The 22,684-nt window shown below is 37.8% G+C and overlaps 1 protein-coding gene across 1 annotated transcript in view; it reads left to right on the forward strand.

Annotated features, from left to right (window-relative positions):
• The window catches only part of LOC119788294 (synaptic vesicle glycoprotein 2C-like), a 120,547-nt gene extending 106,276 nt beyond the window's left edge, over positions 1 to 14,271 (forward strand). Inside the window, exons 9-13 of the mRNA XM_038292543.1 lie at positions 1,711 to 1,875; positions 8,447 to 8,580; positions 13,019 to 13,222; positions 13,328 to 13,487; positions 13,903 to 14,271. Coding sequence (XP_038148471.1) covers positions 1,711 to 1,875; positions 8,447 to 8,580; positions 13,019 to 13,222; positions 13,328 to 13,487; positions 13,903 to 14,086 — 847 coding nt within the window. The 3' untranslated portion in view covers positions 14,087 to 14,271. The remainder of the gene's footprint in view (positions 1 to 1,710; positions 1,876 to 8,446; positions 8,581 to 13,018; positions 13,223 to 13,327; positions 13,488 to 13,902) is intronic.
• Positions 14,272 to 22,684: the final 8,413 nt, after the last annotated feature.

Genomic DNA, 22,684 nt, shown 5'->3' on the forward strand with positions numbered 1-22,684 from the left:
GATTTTCAAAGAGTCCTTTTACCTGCTGGAAGTAGAATTAAAAGTATTTCATCCGCTAAATACTTTAAATAAAATTTGTCTGGATTGCATGTTCCCCAATGACTACATTTAGCTCCATATTCAATTTTTCTTTTAAACAAAGTCCCCATGTCTGCAATGGCTTTCTAATATTAAATGTCATGATGGGATCCTAAAAGTTTGCCCACATGCAGAACACCACTCAGAGGCAGGGTAAAAGATAACCAGTTTATTGACTGAAAGGAAACCAGTGAGACAAAAGACATGAAACGAAAGGGGATTGTCAGCGGGAAAAGACAAAACTAAGGAGGTCCTCAGAGCGACCTGGAAAATTATTCTTGGCTGATGAATGGTTTGTAATAACTCACATAACGGGGGTTCTTGGTTTATCCCTGGAACCAGTTTGTTGGGGTATAGATTTGAGATGGTTGAACTCGTTGGAGGGAGGACAGACAGACTAGTCTTGGGTCCAGAGGAGCAATGGAGCGGGCTGTCACAGGGTTTTCCTAAAGTAGACTTGAACGGATCTGGTGGAGGTTTCCCCTTGCTTAGTGTGACTTTAATAATTCCTTCCAGGGGGGGTAGAAGATCCAGGCTTATCCAGTGGATCAGGAAAGCATCCTACCGGAGAACAAAAGACAAAGGCAAAGCTTAGACTCAGAGAGACAAGGCAATAGTTAGACTAAGCTAATCTCAGTTTGGCTGGAGTAACCAATACTGGCAAACACTTTTGGCCCCAAGGTGGTGACAGCCCGCAGTTCAAATACTCCTCTGGTGGTGACCCAACGAGCCGCAGGTGTGAGAGGAGGCCCAAACGGGGAAGGGGCACCATCTAGTGGTGGGAGGAGAAACAAAAAGAAAACATAAACAAACCCCACAAACAGGACCCTAATACTAAATCCTGGTCATTGCTGATTGATTAAGAATATCAATAAATCTTCAACATTTAATTTAATTCAGATAAGTTAAATATAACAGTCTACTGTTTTTTATGTTATTCCATATTTTATCATGATATAGTTATTCCCCAAGCAGCTTTATTTTGATCAGGATTCTAGGGAAAGGCTGAAGTTTACCCCATTAGCCTTTTCAGAGAGACCAAATGCAATCTGGGCTCCCACTCGCTCCAGCAGTCAATTTACTATGACAGCTTTAAATTAGTTTATTTTTGAAAGATGTTAATAATCGCAGAATCCAGAGGGGGGAAAAAAAGCACATACATGAAGAGAATCATTGATCTGACCACTACTGCTCTGTAATGTCCCTAACCTTTTATTCTGTTGTCATTCGTCACGTTATTGTTAACATTTATCCACAGAGTTATAATCCCAGTTAAACTATAATGTTATAAAACGGTTGCAGGCAACAGAGAAATTGAGAAATCATCCATTGTAAAAACAGACTGATTCAGAAGATCCTTCTTGCTTACACTTATAAACACCTACAACAACTATTAAAAAAAAAAAGTTACTGCAACATTTAATTTCCCTTTAGGATTAATAAAATATTTTTTAATTAAATTGAATTCTAGTCAAGAGCAGAATGAATTAGAAAAACAATTTTAACTACGAAATGAAACCACCCTGATTTTAGCATATCTTTGTTATCAAACGTTTAATCTAATTGTTCCAGTAAAACTCACGTTTCTTCTCCCTCTTTACCAACTTACAACAGAAGCTCTTGATCTTGCAGGTTTTATGGACTGTCTGTGTGGTTCCCTGATGTCATCAAACACCTTCAGGCTGATGAGTATGCCTCCAGGGTGAAGATTCACAACAATGAGCGCATTGAAGACTTCACATTCAACTTTACCCTGGAGAACCAGATCCACAGATATGGAGTCTTTCTGAATGACAGGTAGAGCTGGCTGAGGTCCTCCTCCACTCACAGTAGTGTACTGCTCAAAAGTATTGGTCTTTGGTGTAAATGGATGTTTTGTGTCTGTTCTTTGGTTGAATTTTTGGATCTAATACATAAAAATAAAAGCATAAAAACATACAATATATCAACAAGCATTATTTTAGGGTAAGATCTGTTTAAGGATGTGCAATTGAAGAAATAGCACAAACAATTAATGGCAGAGTAGTGGGTGATCTACTAAGATTTTTTTGCACAAGTCTTAATATGTTTAAAAGTGGTGCAGATCACCCTATTTAAATGAGGGTTTTGCATGTGCTACTGGCTGTCACCATGGAGATTTTAGGAAAGCAAAGTGGATTCATTTTATACTTCTAAAAGGCAGCCACAATTTAAAACAGTACTCCATACAGATGTATTACTGAGGAAGATGCATGCAGAGGAAAAAGTAAAATTAAAGGAGCTTTTCTTGTTGTGTGAAATAAAAAAAAAAATGTAAAAATTAGAGACACAAGCATTACGAATAGCTCCTACTATGTGGATTGTTCTTATGCTGGCTTCACACTACAGTAAAGGCGTTATGGGTGTCAAAAACTTGTAAAGGCAGAAATTTGGATGCTCGGTCAGAGGTTGGATCAAACTGTGGTCAAGTTGCTTTGACGTTACCTCACTCTGGATGCTCGGTGCTCTGGTTGCTTATCGACCCTGTTCTGCAGCTTCAAGCTAGAGGGCAGCTTGGCTTTATTTACCTTAAGAGTTAGAAAAACAGTTTTGACACATTTTAAGCAAGAAAGTCCACCTCTGTGCAGTCAGTTCATCAGGATTATGATCCCAATGAAATATGCAGTTCCTGTCCAGACCTCCAGCATACCACCAGTAGGCAGTGCTGGAAATCCCCGCTGCCAGCTTTCTGCTGCAGCCAGCCCAAATAACTTAGGTCAACATAAACAAAATTCCCCCCTCAGTCCTTTGGAGAAATGCTATGTTCCTGGCTTCCACCTTCAGCTGAATTGCATTCGCAGAACATTAACAAAAAGAAAAAGTGTAAGTAAACCATTCAGACAGATACTACCTAAAGTGTGCACCCATTAGAAAATATACATCTAAATGGAATAAATTAAACTTAATCTGGAACTAAATGTAAATTTAAAAAAAACAATACAAAAACTTTGTGGTGGTGGTAGAAGCATCCATCACTGTATCCAACTCAAATTTGAATTCATTTAGTTTTTTGATTTATTCTTTTATTCCCATTATTTTGTAGTTTTTCAAGTTATAATCAGGATATAGAATAGAGCTTTTACTGTAGTTATCGTCAGCCTTGCAATTCTGATCTGTATAGATGTTAGCACTCCCAGCAAATGTCTCACAAGGATACGTAAAACATAGTGGGGATGAATAAAAATGCCAAAAATCTAACTTTTTTACTTAGCTGGTCCATATTTTATATATTCTATAAGTGTTTAGCCAAGCCATGTCAACAGTCGGTCCCCGAGGGACACTGTCCTACAGGTTTTCAGTGTTTCTCTGCTTCAGCACAGCTGATTCTGATGATTGCAGTTCAACAACAGCCTGTTAATCAGCCATCAATGAAAAACAGCTGTGCCCTCAAGGACCGACTTTGGATATGCCTGATTTTAGTCCTAGTTTGGTAATCAGTTTGTACCAAGGGTTCCCAAAGTGGGAGTAGGGAACCCCAGGGGGGTTGTAGCAATTATGACCTGATTCCTGAGGTATACTTGGGGTACATAAAACATATAAATATAATTGGCCAAGGAAATTCATAGATGTAATATTTATTTATCCATGACATGAATGAAATGTAAAATGTCAATGTCAACCTCTATATTAAAGAGGTACAATTAGATTTAAAAAAAAATGCTCAGTTAAATCAATATAATGACTTTTAAGATGTTTAATTAAATGATTAAAAGGTCCTAAAGCGGGCTTGTCCAAAGGTGCTCCTTGAGGGCGGCTGTCCTGCTAGTTGCTTCGTTTCTCTGCTTCTGCACAGCTGAGTCTGATTAATGCCGTTCAATAAAAGCCTGGTAATCAGCTTTCAATGGAAATCAGCTGTGCTGAAGCAGGGAAACAGCTAAAGCCTGCAGGAATGCGGCCCTCGAGGACCGACTTTAGACAAGCATGTCCTAAAGAAACATTCATTCTGTATTCTGAAATAAATATAGAAAGGAATACTTTAAGGAGGTCACCGGTCTGTTATTTTTGGGGTCACAGGGTAAAATGTTTGGAAATCCCTGGTTTATAGAAAGAAACCGCTCTATATAATATATAGAGTGTTTGAATCAGATAAAATATCCTATTTATTTGTATCTGAACATTTTAAAAACTGCACTGACAGTTATAGGTAATTCACAGAATAAACTTTTGGCTTATTTAGTTATTTAAACTCCTCATGTCTTCAAAAAGAAATTACTAATCTAAGAAGCTTTATTAACAACATTTAAAACAAAGGTTATTTCAAAGGTTGCAGGGCTGCTACTGTTGATCAGAACTTTAAACTGGGGTTTTATCCTCCATTAGAGTTGGGATTTTACTTCCTTTGAGCCAAAGATGTAATATGCTCCATAATAGTGGGACAAAAATGGCACATTCAGTTATGCACATTCTGTTAAAGAGATAAATCAATACAGAGCTTCTATTTCTGTCAGAAAATGTGCTTAATTTCTTTATTTACTTTGAAATGCAGTAAAAAGGCTGATTGTTATTTTCCTGCATCATAATCAAGGTTTGGTATTTAAGGTTTTCCTGCTTGAAAAATGAATTTTCTCTTTCTTCCAAGTGTCTTTTTTAAAGCTATTTGAATATGAGGAATAGATGAGATCTACTGTTTGTTCCCCTAGTGAAATATACACAGTATTAACCGAAGAGCTGAATTTGCACTCAAACTTTTATTTGGTTGTAAATATTTCTTTGAAATTCTAGTTTTCCAGACACAGAAAATAAAAGCTGCCGTGTAACACACTCCTGTGAGCTTCTTTTGGCACAGAGTGTTGTCATTAAAGATACTTGTCCTGAAGGGGGATAGCAGCACTATTTGTTATTCCCACAAACAACCACAACAGGTAATATTAATCCTGCCTCCTTTATCTTCTCCAAACACCAGGAAATTAAAAGCCTTATCACACTGCCAGACCATTTCTCTGCTGTCTTCTCTCACATGTACTCACACTATGAACAGAAGGTTCACTTACATAAAGGGCAGAGAGAAGGTGATTATGTAGTGTTTGTTATTTAGTACAGGAGAATACACAACTATACAATAAAATGATGGTTTGTAAAGCTACCATCGATTGTAAAGATACAAATATGTTTTCTGTTTTTTCTGCTGGATTGCTCCGAGGTGTCAATTTTTTTAAAACTAAAACAAAACAGTTTCTAAATACCAATTTAGGTGAAATATTTATTTCTGGACGATTTATTCACACACCAAGATTCAATATGAAGATAGGGACCAAATAAAATAAATTCTAACATGTTTGTAAAGAACCTAAAAACACTAGAAAGCTATACACTTATAGTTTGTTGCAAAAGTGTTACCTCTTTTGATTTTTACTTATTTGTCAAACATTATTATTATTTATTTTTTGCTGAAGGATAAACTCAAAATGAATCCTAGTGGAAAATAACACTTTCTCTCAAATATTACCCAGTCATTGAAAAAGTCTGGGACTCCCTACTGCTTGTCTTTTAAAAATATATATAAATATATATATAGGGAGACATTTACTATGAAGTTAAACACAGCTACTGTATGTGGTTATGTGACTGACCAATAAGAGAAGAGCTTGCTACACACTGCCGTCTATAACCAATTTCAATATAGCGGAAAACATCTGTTTAGCTGTTTTTAGTTAACTTTCCTATATTGCATGATTTCAGATAACTATTGTAAAATCGTCCTTCTCTTCATCACTGATGTCGTGTCTGCCACAGGATACTTCAAAATCTCTCCTATGTCATAACCGATTATAATGTCATGAAGACTGACTGATTCGTGACCGCTGCCACCATCATATGGCGATGACATTCATTGCTGTTGTTTGTCGTTCTCTGTGTGTTTAGCCAATTAGTCAGCATTTTAAGGGAGAGTTTTTTCTTGTTTAAGCATCAGACATTTGATCAGGTGAGTGAACTCCACAGTGAAATCCAAAGAGCTTTCTGAGGCCAACAGAAAGAAAATTTATGAAGCTTTTGAGTCTGGTTAAGACTTCAGAGAAATCTCGAAAGAATTTGAAATCAGCCCTGCTTAGCAGGGAGATGCAGACTGAGGGTCTTCAGGTTTGGTTTCTCAGAGCAGGCAGGCAGGTTTCCAAAAATGAGCTCCTCCAGAGCTCCTGACTTGAATCAGGTTTTCCTAAGAATAATAGTCTATGAGTGGAAGATTTTCAACGGATCTGCCAAGATGTTCAGGTCTGGCCATCTAAAAGTCTAAAGATAAATCTAAAAGCATCACCATGAAATCTATATCTGTTGATGTGAAGCTTCCATGTCTGTACAGTCAGAGAGAAGCCGGACAAGTTTAGCTTTTATTCAAGGAAGAAACTGCCTTGAACAAATGTATAAAGGCCAGAATATGTCATGATGGGTCTCACTGACTTAACCCACATGCAGAACACCACAGGAGACTGGATAAAAGTTCAACAGTTTACTAGTATAAACACACAGAGTTATTATTTGCACTGATTCTGTTACTGGTCCGGGACTGGATTCACAGAGTTCTCTGCAGAGAGGGATAGTTTGGTTAGCCAGGCAGCTATGACGTCTTGACAGAGTTTGATACTGAGTTGTACCTGATGAGATTCAGACTGATCGGTGGAGAGAGGGAACCAGTTGGGTCCAGAGACTGAGGGTTCAGCAGAGAGCTTAGCAGCAGCAGAGCTTGGCTTCAGGCTAGCGAGGTTCAGACCTTGAGTTGTTCTCCAAGTTCTCTCCAGAGAACTAGCAGGGAGATGCAGACTGAGGGTCTTCAGGTTTGGTTTCTCAGAGCAGGCAGGCAGGTTTCCAAAAATGAGCTCCTCCAGAGCTCCTGACTTGAATCAGGTTTTCCTAAGAAGCAGAGAAGACAAAGGCTGGTTAGGATCATGGTTACTCTCCTGAGTGATCAGAGATTCTGATGTGCAGGCTTGGCTCAGGTTCTGCTAACCAAAACTGGTCAACACTCCGGCGTTGAAGGGAAGTCAAGCCGCTGCTTATATAGCTGGTCTCTTGATGAGATGAATCAGCCTCAGGTGTGCAGGTGGCTTCAGCTCAGGAGACCCAGGGCGCTCTCTGCTGGAGAAAAGGTGGCAGATCTCCAGATCCCAAGAGAATACAGTTAACCAGAGAACTTAGATGAGCGGGACTTCTGGAATAATATTCTATGGATGGATGAGCTTAAACAGAATAATTTAGATTTCAAAACAGATTATTTTTTTTTTGGGGTAATGTTAAAAAGAGCATTCCATGAAAATAGCCTAAAACCGACTATGAAGCATAGAGGTGGAAATGTCATGATTTAAGGATGCTGTTGCAGCTCGACCTGGACAGCTCAACAGCCACGGATCCACCATGTGAATCAGGCCTAATCCACACGAGGACAAACGAGGCCATTTTTATAGATGGCTTAGAAAAGCACCAGTGAAGACATTGCTAATATGCCGGGCCCTTTGGTAGAGTTGTGACACAGACGCAGAATCACTCCCACTCAGACAGCTACTGTTAGTAGCATGCGAGGTAAATAGAGATTTTTCCACTCTGGGGCCTTATTTCAAAAATTATCTTTTATGCTCTCCCATGATGCCAGCTCCGTTTGGATGCACAGCGTAGAGGAGAAAATATCTCTGCGGTTACATTGTCTTCATGTGGATAGAGCTTTAGAGGAAATAGTTTGATCTGTATAAAAAACAAAGCTACATGAAAGCTACCCACAACAAACTAATAAAAGCAGCAAAGACATACTGAGATTTGAGACCTACGACCTGGACCTAATCAAAGCTCAGATCATGATGCCATTAAAACAATAAAAGGTGACAGAAAACAGGCTTTATGTGGAAGAATATCTCACGCATCTAACAGCTTAAGTTGAGAAGTGGGACAAATTTTCCAAAAAAGTTCTGACTTATTCAGCCAAAGTGGATGATAATCACTATCATTCCGTTTAACTCCTTCTATTTTGGAAATGTGAAGATTAGCATTTAAAATGAGCAGATTTCTTTTTTAATCATGACATGTTTTATATATACAAATGTTTTATAAATCTATCACGGTTCTTTTATTTTTAGGGTGGGTTTAGATATTAAAGGAGCGTCAAATGTAGAATTTTTTTTAAAGTAAACTTTCTAAAATCAACAATCCAAATACACTGGGCTAATTTACTCTGAACACCAAATTTGGTGTCTTTGCTTTTACTGGAAATAGGAATTCTGCCCTTTGGTGATATGAGCAAAATACAAATGGTTCTTTTCAAAGGGAGAAAAAAGTCTGCATCAGCACCTCTGGCAACAGGACAATGTTACATATCCGTCTAAATCCTGCTTTGTTGGATTTTACTGTTCTTTCTATCTCCTCTCAGGTTCATCGCCATGAAGTTCAAGGCAGTCACATTTATAGACTCTTCTTTTGTCAACTGCTATTTCGAAGATGTGTCTTCAGTAGGATCCTCCTTTAAAAACTGCACATTTGTGGACTCTTTCTTTTACAACACCGGTGAGTCTGCTCCTAAACCCAAGATATCTTACTATTCTCCTTAAGGAAATAAAGAACAGCTGCCTTGGGCATTTGCATGCAATTGAGTTGTTTTTATTTTTGTGGCTTTTTTTGTTTAAAGAAATCTTTCACATATGTAGGAAGGTTCCTCTGGGACTCAGTATTTCCTCCTATATGGAGTCCTGAGGCTAAATAAACTAAAACATTCAAGTGATAGCATCATAATTAGGGGTGGGTATTGGCAAAGAAGTCATGATTCGATTCGAATCACGATTCACATGCCACGATGCGATTCTATCACGATGCATCACGATACTTGAAATATTGCGATGCATCGCGATGCATTGCGATATTTTCACTGAACACTAAGAAAAAGATACAGCCCTTACCAGTGGCTGACTGGCTGGGTATGATCTGGATAGTGTCTTCAATTGATACATAACTGAAAGCAACTGAATTCATACATAGCTGTATTTATTGAAACGACTTTTGGAGGTGTTGCCATGAAAACAAATACTGGAATCAAATATTACTATTACTGGCGTGGACACACTGACAAAAAGATCTTAGGATTCATCAAACTTATAATAATAAGGATAATCAGTACCGTTTACATGGCCTCAGTGGTCCTTTTGCAAATTACATGCATCGTCTCAATTTCATTTTTACCTTCTTTGTTTTTAAAGCCAGAATGCATCAAAGCATCTGACTTGAAATGTGATGGAGCCGGGGGGCGAATTTTCTCAGTCTCCTCCATATTTTGTTTACAAATGACTCGTCTCAGTATCCCGCGGCCGGAAATGATTTTGACACAAAGCAGCGGGCGTCAACACATCCGCAGCGACATCTGCTTGACTGGAAGTTGTATTCCACTTGATTTGGCTGATGTGCGCCAACCATTAATGTATTTTATTTGTTCTTTTTTTTTTTTAATAATCGATTCTTGAAGGCAAGAATCGATGCAGTAGATCACAAAAATTAGAATCGCGATGCATCGATTTGACGATTATTTTGCACACCCTTAATCATAATGCCAGAGGAAGCATATAAAGGATGCTTAGGTGGTAATACTGTTATTAAAATAAATTATAATCTATAAAATGCACACAAAATGCTGACAAAAACTAGTTATTTAGATCTTGAGGAAATACAAATTTGAAAAGATTGATTACAACTGAAGTGTTTTGAATGTTAATTATTGAAAGTGAAAATAAAAGCATTTTTGGTTCTGGAGTCATTCATACAAGCATTTTAGAATTAAAAGATTTAAGGTACAAGTAGGATAATGGCCGGTTTGCAATAAATAGCAACATGTACATCTTTTCTTATTTTTTTATTTTTTAATGATTAAGAAAGATCTTTGCTAGAGATTTGAAGAAGATACAATGAAGCATGAAATGTTTTTAAAAATGAGAAGAAGCATCCTTAAAACTGATATGACGAGCCGAACCTGGAGAGAAAAGGAGAATGGACAGACTGGAAAAATGATCTAGCAATAAGTAAAAATTTATTAAATAAATTTTATTTACCCTTGATTTGAGTGGGTTAATGAGATAGTTTCCCAATGGAATGAGTATGTTTACTCTTAAAATAAGACAACTCGATAATAGGCACTTGAAATAAGACAATATAATTGTGTTTTTCTTTGTCTTGTCTTGTTCTATTGGCAAAATTTCTCTCTTATATCCTCAATTCAAGAACAAATCCACTTATTTTAAGAAAAAAAAGACTTATCTAGATTTGGATTTTTTCCAGTGAAAATTTTCTTTCAAACAACAAAGAATCAAACACATACTGTAAGGGCAGGATTTTTTATAAAGGGTAGCACAAACAGCTATTCTGGTCACTATTACTCTTTCACAAACTGCCAGGATAGTTTGTACAGTTTCCATTATTGTAATCATGAAGGTACTGATTTTTAAATACTTCTGGTTATTTTAGGAGAAATCTTAAAGTGAGCAAATATGTAGAAAGGAATGAAAATATATGTTGGAAGAAATTTATCCCTATAACTACAGAATAAAAGGGAGAAAAAAAACAGATCCCTGTTGATCACTTTTAGATTTTTTTTTTAACCAGTGATGATAAGTGATTCTTCTTTTTATATTAATGTCATGTTTGTCTTAAGGGATCTAACCCACATGCAGAACACTCAGAGGCTGGGAAAAAGTTCACAATGTTTATTGAACAATCACAATAAATGAATACTGATTCTGGGATTAATCGGGTCCGGTCATGACTGGTTTCACTGCAGAGAGGGACAGATTGGTTAGCAGACTTCCAGGTAATCTTGTGGGTTGAGTGAGAGCAGGTCTATACCTGTTCAGAGGTTGTTCAGAGCGGTAGAAGGGGGCTAGGCAGAGGCAGGGCTTAGTTAGTGATCTTACTGATCTGGATCTGAGCTTCTCTCTCAGCTTCTTCTGAGGGCGGACAGGCAGGTATCTGACAGATTTGGTTTTCCAGGGTTCTTCAGAGAACAGACAGATTGGTTACAAACTGAGAAACTCTTCCAGGTTTCAGGTTTCGGGCTGGTTCTTCCTGAGAAGCAGAGAGGACAAAAAACAGATTAGGTTCAAGTCAGGTTATCAGGGAGTCAGAGATTCAGACAGGCAGGTTTGCTCAGGCTTGCTAACCATAACTGGCAAAACACTCTGGCGCTGGAGTGTTGCTCTGCCCCTCCTTAAATCCCGGTCTCCTGATGAGCGAACGAGCCGCAGGCGTGGAAGTCAGCTTCAGGAGACCTAGAACGCCCTCTGCTGGAAAAAGGTGGACAGACCTCCAGATCCCAACAATTAATTTATTAATGTACTTTAAAATAAAGTATTTTAAATAAATATTTTAACTGAATGCAAAACTGATTTTTACGGCCTCACTCAATAATTCTTTTTCAGCTTTGCTGCTGTAATTGCAGCTTAACTGAATTTTTTCAATTAAACGTATCTAAGGGAACTATCTTTGTCTCTTTGTCACAATTCGTTTTCGACTCAGCATCCGAAAAACATCCAACTTCTTAACCTCTTGAAAAGTAGTGCTGTACTGATACATCACTGATCCTTTATGCCAAAGTAAAAAAAACATTAATAACACATCTTTAATAATTCATCACATCATGATGTACAAATAAACAACATAAAAGTAAAAATATCAAACTAATTTGACTTTATGTCTTAGGTTTTGCTAAGTCATTTAAAGGCTTTAAAAACACACACACACTTAAAGCAAAATGAAAGCAGCAGAGGCATGAAATTATCTGAGAGAAGTGGAGCTGAATCAGACCTTGTGGGAGCACCAGCTGGAAAAACAGCTCCCTCCAGCACTCAGGGAAAGCGCTGAACATGGAAACAGTGAGGCCACGTCAAGTCGCCTGAAAAGTCTCCTGGGAAATGAAGTCTCATTGCTCCCAGCAAGTTGTCTCAAAAACGGCGATGAAATAATAAAAAGAGCAAAGAAAGAATGAGAAAAGGAGGGATGTTGAGGGGAGATCAGGAATGTTTTCTGAGGTATAATGACTCAGCATTATGCAGCTGGAGGGTTTGTTTAACTTTATATAATGATAAAAAAAGTTAAAATAGATGTTAATGTCAGCAAAATTACCATATACACATACATATATACACAAAATACAAAGAGAAATAAAGAAACACTAAGTGAGAATCATTGTATCCTATTCGATACTTTTAGACTTTTTGCAACCTCTGCATCATCAGTGTGATACTTTTGCTCTTGAAAACCCTGACTCACAAAATTAGACATGTAATGAACAGAAAATCTAAAAAAGATTGTATAGAAATGCCTAATGTATCACAACCGATGCAAATAAAATATCGAATTCAACTTATACAACTTATTTATTATTTTATTGTCAGAGTTCAATGATAACTCTAATTTGAAAAATATAGAATTCTCTGAAAATTGAATGCATGGTCCAGGCTTTAAAGAGTTAAAAATGATTATAAAATAAGGATAACTTCAGTTAAAAATGTGGGATTTACTTAAAAATGCAAAGCGACTAGGCTGTGATTATTTGGAGAAAAACAGTCCCAGAGTCTCGACACAAACGCTACAGATGCTTGTTCCCCTTTAGTTTTAAGCAAAGATCTTGGCACAACCAAAGTCCAATGATTTGCTGATCTTGTTCATTGAGCTGAAACATGGAGAGAAGCTCAGAAAGATAGCTAACCCATTCATACTTTTAAAAACCATTAACAAAAACTTAAAACAAATCCTGTGACTTACTGGAAGCATAAACAGTTTACATGTTGTTCTATATTTTGTGTACTAATAAGAAGCTTTATCTTTAATTCACCTTTAAATGTGACTCATAAAAGCAAAATTTTGAAGTTAACCCATAAAACAGGCATAACATTGCCAGATTTCTGTGGAATTTTAATCAATAGAGGCGTTAACTCACGCCCTTTTCACATGGTGCTTTTCTCAGATATTGACGATGCCAAGTTGACCAACTCAAGAGTGATCAACAGCTCTTTCCACCACAACAAGACTGGCTGCCAGATGACATTTGACGATGACTACAGCGCCTACTGGGTCTACTTCGTCAACTTCTTGGGAACGCTGGCTGTGTTGCCAGGAAATATTGTCTCTGCTCTCCTCATGGACAAGATTGGACGCCTTAGCATGTTGGGTAGGTAAAGGATTTACTCTGACATTGGTCTCTGGATTTCAGCCTTTGCATCTACAGTATGATAGCCTCTAAAGCTATAGTGGTATTCCACATGCTTTACTGCAGGAGGTTCCATGGTTCTATCGGGTATCAGCTGCTTCTTCCTTTGGTTCGGCACCTCTGAGTCAATGATGATCTTCATGCTCTGCCTCTACAACGGTCTCAGCATCTCTGCGTGGAACTCCTTAGATGTAGTCACCACTGAGTTATACCCTACAGATAGGAGGTGAGTATGCAAAGAATGCTCTTAAACGCTCTTAAATGCTCTTTCAAAAAGATTGGCATTAAAACCAGTGAGGGCTTGGGGCTTTGGGGCTTGAGCATGCATCCATCTTTGATGAGTTCAGAGTGGCAATGCGTTGTCCTGTAAAAGCTGAAGCTTTAATTGATTGAAATGTTAAGCCTACTTCATATTAAAAGCTTTCATTTAGGATCAGAATGTCATTAAAATCTGTTTCTGTCTGTATTAAACCAATTAGTTATTGAAACCTAGGATTGTGTATAATATGATTATACTTAAGGAACCTTTTAGGTCTTCATTAAGGTAAGCACAGAGTGAGTGAATGAACAGTGGATCATTTTAATGTAGTTTTTTTAACAACTAAATAACTTCTAACTGGCTTTTGTCTCTTGATCTTCAGGGGCACCGGGTTTGGCTTCTGTAACGCCATATGTAAGCTGGCAGCAGTGCTTGGAAACCTGATTTTTGGCTCACTGGTTGGCATCACCAAAGCTATCCCTATTCTCCTGGCATCCTCTGTTTTGGTTTGCGGCGGACTGGTGGGCCTTCGACTACCAGACACACGTTCCAACGTCCTCATGTGAAGTCAGCCAAACAAACTGGGTTTACCGGGTTTTTACTCAGTGTACCGAGCTTTCATTTTTCGAGCTGATGTTTATTTTGAATATCGCTAAACCAGTCGTTGCTGCCATTGTCAAAATGTGTTTCATCCAAGAAAAAAACAAACAAAGCTTAATATCATGACGAAATAAATACACTGCAGGCAACTTTTCTTTGGTTATTTCTGAGTAAAATAGCTGGTACAGAGTTCAATGCAGTATTACAGAGCTGGAGATCTACAGAGAAAGCTTGTATGAGAAACTACCATACAAATGCAGCAGTTTTCCCCAACTGTTGGTGCTCTTACATTTCTTTAAAAGGCATATCTGTTATATTGAACTCTGTAAATCAGCAGCTCATTAACAACAGAACATGCAAGCAAACCGAGGCGTGAGCAAAGGCTGCAAAAGGCTTGGAGTTCCAACAACCTTTCAAACCTTCCACAGTGTTTGTTAGAAGAAAAAAAATGTAAATTTTAGACATTTCTGAGTGTTAAAAGCTGTTTGACTGCATAGCCAAGCAACTATGAAAAGAAAAAAGAACACATTGAGTCCATATATATTTATTTTTCATTTTTCTTATTAAGATTTTGAAGTATTTAATAGAGCTTAGGCTTAACTTCCGATATATTTCCGTGGTGTCAATCTGGCTAAACATTTTCAGGGCTGGTTAAAAAAAAGGAAAAAAAAAACACCTCTATAGGAAAAAAACACCTTTTTTGTGATCTTAACTGAACATATAGTGTGTAATGATTGCAATCTTTTTTTTCAAGAAGAGAAAAGAACCAAATATATGAGACAAAGACAAAGATTCAGATGGTCCTGACAAAATAGGAACTGCTTTCATGACTTCTCTTTCTCCTGTGACTTATTAATGCAGAGCTTTGCGTTTAATGATCCAACTGATCGCTGAAACAACCTAATCATCTAAAGGAATCTGCTGATTAGATATTTTATTTTTAGTATGTTCTGCTTTAGAAGTATTTTTTTTAACCTTTCCTGATTCGTGTTTTGCTCTCCAGGGCAGAACGGCGCAAAAACATAGTTAATGGCTAAATGCGCCACAGACAGACAAACTAGCTGCAAACACATGAGTGAAGCAAACTCTGAAACACAAAATCTCAGTTTAAGACAGTTTAAAAAGCTCCAGAGGGGAGCAGAGTTTTCTAAAACATTAATATGATGCCCAGAAGAAAGTAAATTTTCTTTCATTTTCTTTATAAACACAAGCCAGTAATCTTTACTATATTGAAAAATTTATATATTTTCAATATATATTCGTGTTATTAACTGGGAGTCTGATCACGATCACCCTTTCTTTAGGTGACTGACTTCCCTCTTTTTAGACTGAGTTTGCAGCTTTTTTTGTTGTGTTTTTTTATTTATTTTTTTTGTTCCGGTCTATTTTCTGTAAGTGTAGCAGATTTACTTTACATACATTGCAGCAGTTTTCTTTTGCATAAACATTTCGTGTATTTTAGAGTTAGCGTTATTCCATTTTCTGTGACATGTTTTTATGTGTTTCGGAGTTTCCATCATTCATGCCTCTGCAGCGCTTTTGCCGGTTTCTGATACGTGCAGCCGCTTGCTGCGTTCATTCAGCTGTATTATGAAGTCAGCATAAATAGGGATGGCCAACAACATTTTTTACCTATAGTTCAATAATACATACAAACATCTGATGGTAACCAGCACCAGTTGAAAGTTGAAGAAAAAAGGTGGGCATTTTTTATTAAACCACCAGTACTATAATCTACTAATGATGAAAGGAGGGAAATAACCAGCATCCTTGAAGACAACAAATATCATTTTTCACCCACAATTAAACCTTAAAGTAATTTAGGACCAACTGATGCAGAAAGTTTTTGCAATAAGTATATTATCTTCTAAAATATGAATACATGAAATACAATGTATGTTCATTTGTTTGGTCCAATTTATGTGGTTTTATTCATTTGAGATTGAGTATGTATAGTTTATTATTGAACTATATTGGCCTACAATTAAATAAATGTGCGAGCAAATACCAAAAAAAAAAATATGTACGATAAGTACTGGAACTAAATAACTAACAGTATTTCAAGGAAATATTTCAGAAAAAAGCCAAATTATTATTCTTCAATTGCAGCGGGTTTTTTTTTTTCAAGTGTTACCCCTTAGTAAGAAATCTTCACCAAAATTAAGTGGCATTAATTTAAAGAATTGCTTTTTTAAACCAAATAAATCTTTACAATAATTACAGCAGTATTATCTTTCATATTGTTATTTGTAACAGAACAAAAGGGAGATTTATTTGGTAAATGTGGATAAGTTTAAAATTCCAACAGATGATCAGTAATGCCAGTTCTCCCAAAAAGCCTCCAAACTGACAACTGTTCTGGTTTTATACTTCCTTCATTTATCAAAGCCAGAGCAATTTATCATTCTCAGAATTAAATCTCAAAAATATATCCTAAAACATTTATTCAGTTGTGTTACTTGTAGTGTAGCTTCTATCGGAGTACCCTTAACTTTCACTCTAGCACTACTTCAACAGTTTTCTCCATATAGAATTTAAAGAGTAGTCATCCAAGTAATTGTAGGATCAAAGCATCTGATTTAATGTTTAGAAATGATGCAATTACTCAGAGGTCATATGTGAATTCTGGTCATTTAAAGACTAAAATAAAAAGGAAAAAAACTGAATTGAATTAAATTGAAATTCAATTAAACCACATGATTAAAAAATGACTATTTCATTTTTCAAATCCTTTTCTAAACCAACCTCTGAAACCAATTCTTACAGTGAGTAAGTAAACAGCAAACATGATTTCCACTGACAGTATCTACGGTTTACTGTTCATTAACTCTGTGAAACCCAAGTTATTCTCAGGGGGCAGAAAAGCCAGAAATTTAACTTAAGTAGCAGTAGTGATACTTTGCAATATCACCCAAGTAAAAGTAAGAACTACGATGCAATAAAACTACTCCTTTTCAAAAATCTACTCAAATAAATGTAACTAGTCACTACACACCTCAGGAATCTACTATGCAGAAATTTAGCTTTTGGATTTGGTTTTGCATTAGTAGAGTAACTAGTTGGTTAAAAAGGTCAATTGGTTACCATATGGTGAAAAATGGGGGTGGTTCTATTCAAGGCTACATGTTCTAAAGCCGGGGTCACCAACCTTTTTAAGGCTGAGGGCTACTTCATGGCTACCGAGTCATAGGAAGGGCTACAAATACTGACCTATGAACTGGAGGGATCAGTGTTCACCTACAGTAAATCTCATCCATAAAAACTCATTTTTATTCTTATTTTATTCTTTTATTCATTTCTAATTTTCTTTTTAATATTGTCATTTTGAAACCACTGAAATATGATGAAATAGTTAACATGATGAAATATAACATAAATGATTAAAAAGAAGAGCAACAGAATAAAAAAAAACTTAACCCACTGAGTGAGTTCTTCTGTTTTCAGAAGACGAAGAGGGCACCCCATGTGGTCCTTGAGGGCCCCCTGGTGCCCGCGGGCACCGCGTTGGCGACCCCTGCTCTAAAGCCTGGTGATGATCTAGTGCGACACCTAGTGGGGTTTTATTAGGTTGCACTTCGGACTGGGCATTATGACTGAAAAATATATATCAAGAAATAGGCCTTTCTATGAGTCAATATCGGCAATGATTGATTAGTGTTTAGTTTACTTGTTTAAACTGAAATTGACCTGAAACACTAATCCTATTTAATTTCGACCGTTAACCTTTACAAACAGGTCCACCTGACTACCTACTTTCCTCAGCCTGGCTGTGAGGGGCAGAGGTTAAATCCTTTCCTTCATCTATGTCTCGAAAAAGCGAGAATAGTTCTGAATCAAAGTTCAGTGGAATTATTGAAAATTCAATCAGACCTAGTTTCTATTGATAGTGATCAGTTGTCTGTTGTGATAAACATTTAGAATGATTTATTTACCTCGTTTTAGTTGCATTTCTCACTTTATAGAGTAAACAACGTAATCCAATCTCCACACTAGATTCTGGAAAATTTAAACCTGCAGTCATTGTGATAAGAAGAGATTAATTCCCTTAAACTTTTAGGTTTTTTTTATTTTTAAATTTTTTTAAATCGGAGTTATGGTTTAGGTACGATTCAAGATAGTTGAAAAAAGACTGTATGTATATAAACCCTTAGAATAACCTAATGGTGTATTTCTTGTTGATTATCTGGGTGTATTTTGTGGATGAGAACCATATAATAATAATAATAATAATAATCCTGTTATGATTTATGCAACTACATCTGCAGCAGATCATCCAATCCTTCCTTAGCATGTTACTGCCTAAAAAAATAAACCTGCAGTCATGGTGGCAGAATAAGTGTGCACCTCTTTGATCTTTAGGGTTTTAAACATTTTTATGAGTTTTTTTAATTTATTAACTTTTTTAAAACAACATTTTCCTTAATGTTTTATGTTTTGTACCATAAATGATAAAAATTCAGAGTAAAAAGACATTTCTGCACATAAACTTTTTGAATAACCTAGCTGTATGTTTAACAGGGTGTATTATGATGTTGAGAACCATATCATAATCCCTTTACATTTTATGCAAATTAAGTTATAGCAGATCATCTAATACTTCTTCTAGCATCAATAAATATGTTTCTGCTATAAAAAAGCTATGATCAGTTCCGTCTTTCTGCTAATATATTTTGTTTACTTTTTCTTTACTGATCTCAGATACTAGTTAGAAACTGGGAATAGGTTTTCCATGTTCATTGAAAACTCCCTGAAAGGTTGAAGATCTTCAAGCTTTTTGCAGCCTTTTGCAGGAAGGAAGAAAAAAAAGATTTAAGTAAATAAAATAGTAGTTTAGTCAAAACTGGCAACTTCTGCAGCTACATTTCTAAAAGAAAAAAAAAGTTTACATGGAGACCTTAGGGAGTAGGGTCCTTTTGTCTGAATGCTTCCTCTCTCTTCCTCTCTTTGTGTGTTGCGACGTCAGGCTCACCATAAAGGGCTTCGCTCTTTGTCGCAATCGGATCTGTAAAGAATTTATACCACATGTTGTTTCTGTTGATATCTAAAAAAGGCTCCCTCTTCCCAGCTCTTTTTGCTAATGGTGTCTCTTGGTCCTTTGTGTCCTGTGTTGACTTCCTCTGCCTTGCTGCTGCTCACCGTCAAACTCAAAGGCCTTTCTCAGAAGTCGTGCCTCTTTCTCTGTCTAGCCCAGTTCCTCTTCCAAACCTTTGCTGGAAGCTTTGCTGCTCTATCCTTGTTATTTCGGGGCCCCTTATTTGTATGTGTGGGCGTTAGTACACAGTGGGGTGCATGAGTGTTTAGACACCGAGTTGATTGTTTTGTTTTTTTGTTTCTTGTGCTTAACAGTATGGAGGGTTTAGTTCGCGTCCTCAACTGACATACAGCCATGTCCATGGTGTCAGGTCTCACGACTACACAAAGGGCCGGATTTATCAAGATCCAATTTTGCGTGCAGTAATTTGCGCTCGCAAAGTGGAATTTTGCGCGAGGGGCTGAACCATGGTTTGCGGGTGATTTAACAAGAGTGATTGCGTAACTGGTGGAAGGTGCAAAACTGTTGGAGACGCCCTATTTAAATGATGGTTTTGCGCGTTTTGTGGTTTGCGGCAAAGTAGTTTGTAGTCTGTACAAACTAGTGCATTAAGAAATTTAAATCTTACAGTGACCCCCATCAAAAAAAATAAATAAGTAAATATATATATATATATACATATACATATATATACATATACATATATATATACACATATACATATATATATATATATATATATATATTTATAAATTGGCAACCTTTATTCCCTAAGGTGGTATGTGCTGCAGTAAAAAAAAAACAAAAAAAAAAAACAGGTGTTTTGTATTGGCCTGTGACTGTGGATGAGATCCCCGCAGCATTTGGCACGTTGCTCCACAGGCGCAGCGGGAGAACCCCGACCCCGTCGGACAGCACTTCTGAAAAAACGAGATTGGGAGATCCCAGCTCACGCTGCAACCGAACGCTGGAATGACCCAGATGCAAAAAAGTGCAATGTTGCAAGGAGTTTTGTGATATCTGGTATTGCGTGGGTCCTCCTTGTGCCTGGCTCCAAATCCATTCGGAGTTCCCCCAACAGCTCCAGAATGGAAATGCTGGATAGACGATAAGTTTTGATGATCGTTTCCTCGTTCATTGCAAAAATATTTACACGGAGTGAAAAATGCGTTGTCTGCGTCTCCTTGCTTTATTTCCATGTCTCCTTCTTGCGACAATAACCGCTGCCATGCGTGCGCAATTACGCATACAGACCATTTGCACCTTCTTTTGAAACGTGTTAAATATAGAGTCAGATACCGTTAGCAAAATTGCGTTCAAGTTTGATAAATCACTTTGCGAGTGCTAAATTAATATATTTACATGTTCTCCTCCCACAAGACGCACTTTAGCGTGTAAACGCCCCATATTGCATATTCATTGCAAAAAAAGTACTAAATGGATCAGAGGCGCTATTTAGCACGTTTTAAAGACCAAATGCTTTTAGCACGCTGTTGATAGATCAGTTTGTACATTTTTTAGCGTGCGCAGTGAAATAGCTCACGTTTTAATACACGCAAACCTTTGATAGATCCGGCCCAAACAGTATTTACTAAAGGGGTCGACTGTTTCTGTTTACTTTAGTGCAATGGAAGCAACTGTTTAACAGTACACAGTGTAGAGCAGTCTGTCCAGGCGCTGTCACACCTTGACGACGTAACCAGCGTATGCCTGACGTACGAAATATTTGGCAAAAGAGCTGGCGTAAGTTATGAGTACGTTTTGAATAAATTATGAGAATACTGAAGTACGCTGAAATATGCTGAAACACAGCGGCGCACGTCAACATACGACAAATACCATGCCAGCACATGCTCATACATGGGCCATAAGTTGCAGGTAAGTCATATGATCATTAAACCACGTTAATTCTAAGTTACTCATAAGTCGTGGTGTCTAGCTTATCCAACCTGTATCATCCCTATCATACTGTAGGTGAGTGTGATGGATGCTCCCTGCGTTCACGCTCACATGACGCTGAATCTTCTGCGGCTTTCTTTCTTTCTTTTTTTTCTTTCTTTGTTTCTTTCTTTTTATTTATTTATCTATGTATTTTCTTATTTATTTATTTTGGCCAGTGTTGGGCACGTTACTTTGAAAAAGTAATTAGTTATAGTTACTAGTTACTTCTCCCAAAAAGTAACTGAGTTACTAACTGAATTACTCCACAATAAAAGTAACTAGTTACTAGTAAAAGTAACTATTGCATTACTTTTGTGTTTCTCACCCCCGTAACCTCACCACCTGGCCCCCACCTTCTCGCCGTGTGTTTCCAAAGCCAGCTGAATAGAGTGGACGACAAAGACCTGCAGAGAGTTTTGCTTTTATTGCAACTTAAAGTAAATGACATCAAGGGGGGACGCTATCTGATGGGCCTATAAACCCAGTCCATCCATCCATCCATCCATCCATCCATCCATCCATCCATCCATCCATCCATCCATCCATCCAACATTAGATCGCTCACGCTCTCCGTAGTTCCCCTGTGGCGCGAGCACAGCGCGGCTGTTACGCGCCTTTAGCGAGCATGCGCATTTCCTGGCGCTTGCGCGGTGAATCGTGCCGCCTGCGCTGTGCAGAGATGCAGGGGAAACTATCTGATGGGGAAACACAGCTCGCTGGAGTCCTCCTCACTCTCCATCTCTCTGTGCGTTAACACCCGTAACAGCCAATCTCATCCTCCCCTCTCTCATGACAAGGTGCGCACGAGTCCTATCATGAAAAAAGGTTCATTGTACGACCTGAGTAACGTGCAGTAACGGAGTGTCAGTAATGATAACTGCATTATATTTACATTAAGTGTAATAATTTTGATTACTCGTTACTAAAAAAAAGTAACGGCGTTATTTTGGCGGGCAGTAAACAGCAGCTTGGTTGATACCACGACTGTGAAGTCTTCATGTGCTTTTTATGCTGGCTGGGCACCTCCAGGTAGAGGAGGTAGAGTCCTGCAACGGGTCAGGTACCCGCGGGTACCCAACGGGTCACCCCCAAAAATGCTCTTTTGCGGGTGAAAAATACATAAATAAAAATAAACAGGTCGGGCGTCGGGCAGATATTTTTTTAGTACGGGCGGGTAGTTGGTGATTTTTTTTTTTATGCGTGTCTATTGTTATGGACATCAGAATTGTTATATTAATCAGGCACTGTCTGGGGTCACCCTTGTTGTAGCGTAAAGCCCTGCTGGCAGTGTGGGGACTTCCCTCCAAAAAGGCCACAGTCAGTGCATACACGTCTGCTGCAGTGTTAATGGCGCTGTTCTGCAGCGCAGCGTACCATAGCCTATGACTTGATGTGTTAACGGGTCGGGTTGCGGGTTAAAAATCAATGGGTCGGGTTCGGATTTGAATTGAAGATATCCGCGGGTGACGGGTCGGGTTCGATAGTCATCCTGACGGGTTCGGGCGGGTGCGGGTTGGTAAAACTCGACCCGTGCAGGACTCTACCTCCAGGCGCATCACTGCCCCCCTCAGGACACTGGCTTGGGACTTTT

This window comes from Cyprinodon tularosa, unplaced genomic scaffold, assembly GCF_016077235.1.
Source record: "Cyprinodon tularosa strain WSP-4 unplaced genomic scaffold, ASM1607723v1 ctg313, whole genome shotgun sequence".
NCBI lineage: Eukaryota > Metazoa > Chordata > Actinopteri > Cyprinodontiformes > Cyprinodontidae > Cyprinodon > Cyprinodon tularosa.